The following is an 8,602-nucleotide window of genomic DNA, read 5'->3' as shown; positions in this document are numbered from 1 at the left end:
CACGAAAAGGAATAATCTTTCTTTTTTATGAAAAGTTATTAAAATTGACAGTTCGCATTTTTAGAGGAAGCACTGTAATTTTTATTTTCCCCTCTACAAAACCACCCCAGTTTCTCGCAGTGCATTATCAACGGTTTCCAGAGAATGACAAGACCAGCTGTTTGTTCAGCGTTGCCAGATCTATTCACTTAAGTTACTTACAAGCGACAGAAAACTTTTAACAATTTAATATTAAAAAACACGGTTTATGCTGAATTAAAATGCCAGGCGACGCGGAAAACAGCAGTACCGATACCACCAATGACCACATTGATTTGGCCCTGTACCGACAGCTGGTCAAACAGTTTATAGACATGGTAAGAGCCGAAAACAAAAAGCCGGCAAACGGAGTCAACTGAAAATCAAATTACACTTTTAGAGACGCTACTCCACGGCACTGTTCTGGGCAGAAAAGGTGTCCGTGCTCAGTGGTCAGGAGCCCCGAGATATATACTACCAGGCGCAGTGCATGTTCCTGTTGGGGGAGTACCATCGCGCTGCCCACACCATACAGCACCACAAGCTGGAGAAGAACTCCCTGCCGTGTTTTAACCTGCTCCTGGAGAGCCTCTATGCGGCCAAGGAGCTTACAGAGGCGGCCAATGTCATTCAGAACGTGGAGGTGGAGGTGATGACTACGTCGCTGATCAATCAGCCCGTGGACGCCGGCAGTGGCTGCTACCTGGAGAGCAACAGCGTTTTTGGTGGCGAAGAAAACCATCGAAATGAGTTGTTATCATCCATTTACCTGATGAAGGGCAAGGTCTACGAGGCCATGGACAATCGCGGCATGGCCATGGACTTTTATGTCCAGGCTCTCCACAAATCCATTTACTGTTTCGAGGCCTTGGAGGCTCTGGTTCAGCACGAAATGCTGATGGCGTGGGAGGGTAAGCACGGTATTTATTTTTCAAGACCCTAAAATGAGCCTCTTCCTTGCAGAGTTCGAACTGATGCATCATTTGCCACTGGCACAGCAATCCAGCGAAACGGACGCCAAGTTTATTTTAAAACTCTACGAGTCGCGGCTAAAGAAATACTACGAGTTAATATCGGCTCGTAACGCTGAGGAAATCTCCCCCATTGTTAATCCTGACGCACTGAAGTTTATTAAGGAATTTACGGCCCGAGTGCAGCAGACTGGTACCTCAGATTCCCAGTTGCCCAAAGTAAGCACACTCAAGGTGTCGCTTACGCCCAGTCATTTCATGTCGCCCGCTCGAAAGTGAGTCCAATCGATTTTTCCAATATTCTGTATTAAATCATACATTTTTCTCTTTCTTAGAGTACTGGAGGATTTAAAGGCACCCACTTTCTCACTGCAAACAAGTCTCTCCAAGGCCTCCTCACTTGTTGATGCTTCCCATCGGTCGATGTTTGACTCCTCCAGCAGAAGGCGATCAAGAGATCACGACACAGACACCTTGATTGCTCTCGGGGATTGCTTGAACCGAGTACAACGCAGCACGGATTTGATGGCCTCCGAGGCGGAGAAGTGTTTCTACGACTGCGACTACAAACAGTGCCTGAAAATATTAAACGAGTATGCGATTTTATATATAGAAAATTTATTAAATGTATATTTTTTGTAACACATTTATTTATTACACAGACTGCTTAAAGTGGATCCTTTCCATAACAACGCGCTTACCATTCAAATTGCCTGCCTGGTGGAAAATGGTGACTTCAACCGTCTCTTCTACGTGGCCCATAAGCTGGTGGATCGCTATCCGGACAAGGCGATTTCCTGGTACGCCGTCGGCTGCTACTACGACATGATAGGCAAAAGCGATCCCGCTAGGCGATATCTCTCCAAGGCCACTGCCCTGGATCGACTTTATGGCCCTGCTTGGCTGGCGTACGGCCACAGTTTCGCCAATGAAAACGAACACGAGCAGGCGATGGCGGCCTACTTTAAGGCCACACAACTGATGCGGGGATGTCATCTGCCTTTGCTCTACATCGGTGTGGAGTGTGGACTAACCAAAAACCTAGAGCTGGCCGAGAAGTTTTTCCTGCAGGCTATGAATATAGCGCCGTTGGATGTGTATGTTCTTCATGAGCTTGGTGTGATTAAGTATGAGTACGAGTTCTTCGACGGCGCCGCCACCATCTTCCAATGCACCGTCGATATTGTGAAACAGCGGGCCAAGACCAACAACGAGGAGATCTCTGCTCGCTGGGAACCGCTTTTTATCAATCTGGGTCACTCACTACGCAAGATCCACAAGTATGAGGAGGCGCTGTACAACTTTCAATATGTAAGACTTCATTTTAAAAGTTAAGCCACTTGATTATTAACCTTTTTATTTTTGTAGGCCCTGCTCTTAAAGCCGCAGAATCCCACGACATACACATCCATAGGATTTATACACGCCCTGCTTGGAAATCTTGACCCCGCCATCGAGGCCTTCCACAAGAGCTTGGCTCTGAACAGAGACTGTATAGTGACATCCACCATCCTTAAGAGCTGCATCGAGGACCTAATGGACGACCCGGCTACGATCGATGAGATCTGCAGCGCCGCCTTACGAGATGTGGCCAAGAACATCACTGCCAATAGTCGTCGTGTGATGAACTCGGACAAATTTAATGGGATGAAGCTCAAGTTCGACGAGGAGGAGGAGTTCGCCAACTCTGATTCCAACATGGTGGTGGAAATGAGTTTCGATACCTAGAAAATATTTACCTTAACTTATAACAATCATACAGGTTAGCTCCGATCATTAGCCAGGCAAACAAGTATCATGCACTTGAACTTAATTCGTGGCCAAAGCAAACACAGATGTTTATGCTCGATCTGTACTTTTCTGTTTTGCTCTGGCTAATGAGCAGAGTCTTGGGATTTTTCAGCCCTGTTTTTCCCACCATCAATTGAAGTAGCCGCCATGTGAATAACATTTAGTATTTAAGAATGTGCAAAAGTCTCATTTGAATCATAATTGTGCGGGCCAGCCAAGAAAGGTCCCAATCAAGTTATCTCAATCATTCTGTAGCTTATAAACTATAGTTGTAATTAAAGCTAGCTTAGTCTCCGCAAGGAACTAAACTTGTAACCAAACAGTAACCAAAATAGTTTGCTTCCTTAAATAAGCACGTACTCCAAAATTTTTGGCTTCTAAAATCTGAACCTTTCAATGCCATTTGGTTTCACTTGTTACGCGTGTCTTGGAGTTCCGTAAACATGAATAATTTAAGTGTTCCGCGTGTCTTTCCACTCTAAATAGCCTGCAAATTATTCCGGAATATCTTCGCCCAGCAGGCGGTATAAATCCATAAAGCGAAGAGGTCGACGCGATAGTGCTTATCGGTTATCGCTTTGGGGGCGAAAAATTACGTATAAGTGTCGTTAAACTTTGGATATGCAAACAAACTACTGATACACTTTATAGCAATAGCACAGCAGACACAGCCCCATGAATAACCGCTTAACGAGAGCGCTGCCCAAATATTTGCCCGGCCATAAAGCGTGTGACAATCCAAGAAGCCAGCGATGACGATTGCAGCTCCGCCGAAGGTTTTCGGCGCGGAAAACATGTTTATGCATATAAAAGCCACCGCCAACGGCAAAGTTTGATAAAGTGTCGGCGGCGAGAATATGCTGGAGAGTATATAAATCCCGGCCAGGCCAGAACACAGCACAGTTGAAATCCAGCCATTCAGTCAAGAGGCAATCCAACAATCCAAAGGAAAACCAATGGCAACAATGAAACAACAAGTATTTATACTCCTAGCTTTGGCTGTAACCGTCTGCCAGGCGCTTCCTTATGTGTCCTACGATGATGCAGATGACACGGAGGTCATCGAGCTGCCTGGAAATGGCATCGAGGAGGCACCACCCACTCTCGGTAAGGACATCATCGATCTTACGCCGCTGGGCACGGCTCTCTTTGGCAAACCGGATGAGGAGCAGACAGCCAACCGAGTGGGCAACTTCAGTGCCGATGCGGACGAAATGAATCCTGAGGAACTGGGCAGCTACTTGGAGGGTGATATGCTGGTGCCGCAAACGGATCTGATCATGAAGAATGGCCTGCCCACCCAATCATCGCGTTGGCCCAATGGCGTGGTGCCCTACGAGATCCGTGGCAGCTTCAATGCCAAGGACATGGCCACCATCGAGAATGCCATTGCCGAGTACCATCGTCGCACGTGCATTCGGTTTGTGAGGCGCAGTTCTGAGCGGGATTACATCTCCATACGGAGCGACCAGTCCGGCTGCTGGTCATCGGTGGGTCGCGTTGGTGGCAAGCAGGAGGTGAATCTGCAATCTCCCGGCTGCCTCAGCCGTCCCGGCACCGCCATGCATGAGCTGATGCACGCTTTGGGCTTCCTGCACGAACAGAATCGCATGGAGCGCGATGGCTATGTGGCCATCCAGTACAATAATGTCCAGTCCTCGGCAATGAACAACTTCGAGAAGGCCGCCCGCACCGAGGCCTTTGGAGTTCCCTACGACTACGGCAGCGTGATGCACTACTCAAAGAACGCCTTCTCCATCAACGGACAGCCCACCATTCTGGCCATGGTGAGTACAAGAATGTCACTACCTTTATTTTATTACAGATTATTTTATTTACAGCAAGCCAATGGAGCCGACAAAATGGGTCAACGGAATGGCTTCTCTGACTTTGACATCCAGAAGCTGAACCGCATGTACGACTGTGGAACTGCCAACGCTGCTCCGGTATCTCCGAGTGTCCCTGCTCCTGTTCCCGCTCCTGGAGCCGCTGCTGGCAGTGGCAATCCCATCGTGGACAGCTTCCTAGGAGGCCTGATCAGCGGATTGGGTCTGGGAGATGAGAAAAAGGACACCAGCTCCTAAAAAGGACTTGGCCGCAGAATCTACTAGCTCGTACGATCACACACGCTCGAAAATATTTAATGCATCTCACATACCAAACATCTAGCACCAATATTTGAATCTTTAGCTGATATGATTAGTCGTTAATTAATAAAATCTAGCATGAATTGAAAATACCAATGTGATTATAGCCTTGAAAAGGGTATTATATTTCAGTAAAAAATTTTCAACGCAGCAGCCCTATAAAGTATATAAATTCTTGATCAGCATCACAATCGGACAGGCCTCTCCGCACTTGACTCTCCGAAAATCTGCATTCAAATTTGTCATTTCAACGTTGTTCAACTTTTTGACTCATTTTCATGTTAGTTGTTTGTAAGTTGCTGATGACTTGTAAAAAGGGCCCACCAACTGGACTTCCAAATTCCATAACTTTATCAAATTTCGGATGATTTCAAAATGACAAAAGACTTTAAAGAGTCCATAACTTTACCAAATTTAAACCGATTTCAAAGTGACATACCTATAATGGCTTGTGGTTAGATTCTTAAAAAATCTGCATTCAAATTTGTCGCTTTAACGTGGATCCAATTTTTGACCCATTTTCATGTTAGTTATTTTTAAGTTTTCCGATGACTTGTAAAAAGGGCACCACCAACTAGACTTCCAGAGTCCATAACTTTACCGAATTTAAACCGATTTCAAAGTGACATACCTCTAATGACTTGTGGTTAGATTCTTAAAAAATCTGCATTAAAATTTGTCGCTTTAACGTTGATCCAATTTTTGACCCATTTTCATGTTAGTTATTTTTAGGTTTTCCGATGACTTGTAAGAAGGGCACCACCATCTAGACTTCCAGAGTCCATAACTTTACCAAATTTAAACCGATTTTAAAGTGACATACCTCTAAAGACTTGTGGTTCGATTCTTAAAAAATCTGCATTCAAATATGTCGCTTTAACGTTGATCCAATTTTTAACCCATTTTCATGTTAGTTATTTTTAAGTTTTCCGATGACTTGTAAAAAGGGCACCACCAACTGGACTTCCAAATTTCATAAGTTTACCAAATTTCAACCGATTTCAAAGTGACATACCTCTAAAGACTTGTGGTTCGATTCTCAAAAAATCTGCATTCAAATTTGTCGCTTTATGGTTGATCAAATTTTTGACCCATTTTCATGTTAGTTATTTTTAAGTTTTCCGATGACTTATAAAAAGGGCACCACCAACTGGACTTCCAAATTCCATAAGTTTACCAAATTTCAACCGATTTCAAAGTGACATATTTCTAAAGACTTGTGGTTTGATTCTCAAAAAATCTGCATTCAAATTTGTCGTTTTATCGTTGATCAAATTTTTGACCCATTTTCATGTTAGTTATTTTTAGGTTTTCCGATGACTTGTTAAAAGGGCACCACCAACTGGACTTCCTGAATCCATAACTTTACCAAATTTAAACCGATTTCAAAGTGACATACCTCTAATGACTTGTGGATCGATTCTCAAAAAATCTGCATTCAAATTTGTCGCTTTATCGGTGATCAAATTTTAGACCAATTTTCACGTTAGTTATTTCTTTTATCTACTCATACCCATTGCCTTATACAAACAAATGATGATCAGCTTTTAAATTTATTTTATCCAGATGAATTGTTAATTTGTCTTAATTGTAATCGTTAATTTATCTTAATTATAACCGAAATTAGTGATTGTTAAGCTAGAAATTCGAACTAGGAAAGTTGCACATATCGAAATGGAAACCGAAATATCCTTGGGGCATCTGGATAAGATTCCAGAGCGAAATGGACGAGGAGGAAGTCTACATATTGCGCTTGGCGGCCAAGAGGCGGGATCGCGGCAGGCGGCACTGGCTGATGCTGTGCAGGCGGTACTGCATCTCCGGCTGCGTGACCTTCTCGTAGAGCTTCTTCTTGGCCTCCTTGACGGTGTGGACGAGCACCCCGTCGCCGCCCTCGTCCATGTTGAAGGCCTCGCCCTCGGCGCACTCGGGACACTGCTGGGTGAGCACAATATCATTGAGATCGGTGGGCAGCTCGCAGATCTTCTCGATCTGCTTGACCACATAGTCGAAGCGACCCTCCTCCTGGCGCTCCATCACATAAACACTGGCGGTCAGTTCCAGGACCCTCACCTCGAGCAGTTTGAGGAAGCGAACGACATTGACCAGATTGACGTGGGTGTGGTCTGACAAGAGCTTGCTCAGCGGACTGGCATCGATGGAGCACATCTCGCAGACTGTCTCCACGCCCTGAAGAAGATTCTCCAACCGGGCATCGTTACTCTCCCGGGCCTTGTGCAGTTCCATGTTGGACTCCTGCTTGTTGCGCACCTTGTTCTCCAGAAGGGCGATCTGATCCAGCTGGTCCTGCAGCGTATTGGTGTTATCCTTTTTAAGTGCCACTATATCCTCAAAGAGGCGGTTCACCGAGTTATTCAGCAAGGTGATGTGGTAGCTCATTTCGTTGGCATAGTTGAAGAACGAGTAGTAGAGACTCTCCTGCTGCTGGAACTTGTCGATCACCTCGTCCACATTGTTGGAGTTCGTGTACTGGAGGATCTTCTGCAGCACCGAGTTGTACAGGTTGATCTTCTTATTGTGCACTCGTCGGAACTCGTCCCTTCGCCTGTACTCCTTGGGCTGCAAATCGGCCAACTCCCGAGCCTTTGATTTGCAATTCAGGAATGCGGTGTTGTCCCCATCGGCGGCCACCTTTCGCATAATGCCCTGCATTTCCACACGTCGCAGTTCGCGCTCCTTGGCCTCCCTCTTGGCCAACATGTCGATCTTCTCGTACACCTCAATGCAGCCATCAAAAGTATTCAGGGCGTACTCGATGAGATCTATCAAATACTTCTTGTCACTGTTGAGTTTCTGCACCATTTTGGTGTATGAATCGTTGAAGAAGGTGCGGTGATTCAGGATGCGGATTAGCTGTTCCCGCAAATCGGCATTGGCCGCCGTGAAACCACACTCCTGGCGCACACCCACCTCCAGGGAGTTCTCCAGTATGGTCATCCTCTTCCGGGCATTCATCACGTATGCAATATGCTGCTGGTCCGGGATGGTCAGACGATTGAGACTATAGATCTGCTTATCCATGCGACTGATTTCCTTCTCCATATTGGAGATGGACGTCTTGAAGGCATTAATGTCCTGGGAGAGGTTCTCCTGGCACTCGACATGACAACGGATCAGCTCCAGCCAGCGGTTGTTCTCTTTTTTGTGAGTCGTGCCACTGGCCACCCAGATCTGAGCCCGCAGGTCATTCTTCTCCTCCTCCAGCTGGTCAATGGCCGTCTCAAAGCTGGCCTCGATGATCGTCTCCTTGCGGGACTTGAGCTTGCTGGACAGGATCTTCTTGTATTCGCGCTGTCGCTTACCTAGCTCCTTGTGCTTCAGCAGGTAGCCCTCCAGAAATGCAAGCTTGTCGAACTTCTTGATTTCCTCCATGGCAAATGGTTTCTATAATTTTTAACCAATTAAGGATGTTTATGTGGATGGTGAGTTGGTACAAACGCAAACAAGCAAGATATGTATTCTTATTTGGGTGTTGTGTTTACGAATTGAATGAATTTATAAATGTTTGTTCAATCGAATCGTTTACTAAGATATGAGTTTTAATTCAAGGCCTATGCTTATTTATATTCGAACTAAACATTTTAAGAAAAGAATCCTACATTTAATCGGCGAGTTATTCTGCTTTTCTAAAACTAAGAACTAATAGATTTGATA

At 45.4% G+C, this 8,602-nt stretch overlaps 3 protein-coding genes across 3 annotated transcripts; 2 read left to right on the top strand and 1 right to left on the bottom strand.

Annotated features, from left to right (window-relative positions):
* The first annotated feature begins 168 nt into the window (after positions 1–168).
* LOC108051565 (cell division cycle protein 16 homolog) lies at positions 169–3,106 on the top strand. The gene is made up of 6 exons (XM_017133699.2): positions 169–356; positions 419–929; positions 982–1,264; positions 1,325–1,582; positions 1,652–2,300; positions 2,358–3,106. The coding sequence occupies exons 1-6, from the start codon at positions 261–263 to the stop codon at positions 2,715–2,717; spliced, it is 2,157 nt and encodes a 718-aa protein (XP_016989188.1). The 5' UTR covers positions 169–260; the 3' UTR covers positions 2,718–3,106.
* Positions 3,107–3,178: 72 nt separating this feature from the next.
* LOC108051566 (hatching enzyme 1.2) lies at positions 3,179–4,999 on the top strand. The gene is made up of 2 exons (XM_017133701.2): positions 3,179–4,567; positions 4,622–4,999. The coding sequence occupies exons 1-2, from the start codon at positions 3,737–3,739 to the stop codon at positions 4,862–4,864; spliced, it is 1,074 nt and encodes a 357-aa protein (XP_016989190.2). The 5' UTR covers positions 3,179–3,736; the 3' UTR covers positions 4,865–4,999.
* Positions 5,000–6,467: 1,468 nt separating this feature from the next.
* Positions 6,468–8,430, bottom strand: LOC108051535. Its single transcript, XM_017133667.2, has 2 exons — positions 8,387–8,430; positions 6,468–8,332 (listed from the first exon to the last, which is right to left on the bottom strand). Exon 2 carries the CDS (start codon positions 8,318–8,320, stop codon positions 6,668–6,670), a length of 1,653 nt encoding a protein of 550 aa, XP_016989156.1. The 5' UTR covers positions 8,321–8,332; positions 8,387–8,430; the 3' UTR covers positions 6,468–6,667.
* Positions 8,431–8,602: the final 172 nt, after the last annotated feature.

The sequence above is a fragment of the Drosophila rhopaloa genome, unplaced genomic scaffold (assembly GCF_018152115.1).
Source record: "Drosophila rhopaloa isolate 14029-0021.01 unplaced genomic scaffold, ASM1815211v1 contig_178, whole genome shotgun sequence".
Lineage (NCBI taxonomy): Eukaryota > Metazoa > Arthropoda > Insecta > Diptera > Drosophilidae > Drosophila > Drosophila rhopaloa.
The sequence above is the reverse complement of the archived record's forward strand: the minus strand, read 5'-3'. Positions and strand labels throughout refer to the sequence as shown.

Excerpts from the sequence above, each read along its gene's own strand:
- LOC108051565 (XM_017133699.2), top strand. The coding sequence starts at position 261 with ATGCCAGGCGACGCGGAAAACAGCAGTACCGATACCACCAATGACCAC. Across the intron at positions 357-418 it reads TCAAACAGTTTATAGACATG|AGACGCTACTCCACGGCACT; the intron begins GTAAGAGCCGAA and ends TTACACTTTTAG. Across the intron at positions 1,583-1,651 it reads TGCCTGAAAATATTAAACGA|ACTGCTTAAAGTGGATCCTT; the intron begins GTATGCGATTTT and ends TTTATTACACAG.
- LOC108051566 (XM_017133701.2), top strand. The coding sequence starts at position 3,737 with ATGGCAACAATGAAACAACAAGTATTTATACTCCTAGCTTTGGCTGTA. Across the intron at positions 4,568-4,621 it reads AGCCCACCATTCTGGCCATG|CAAGCCAATGGAGCCGACAA; the intron begins GTGAGTACAAGA and ends TTTTATTTACAG.
- LOC108051535 (XM_017133667.2), bottom strand. The coding sequence starts at position 8,320 with ATGGAGGAAATCAAGAAGTTCGACAAGCTTGCATTTCTGGAGGGCTAC.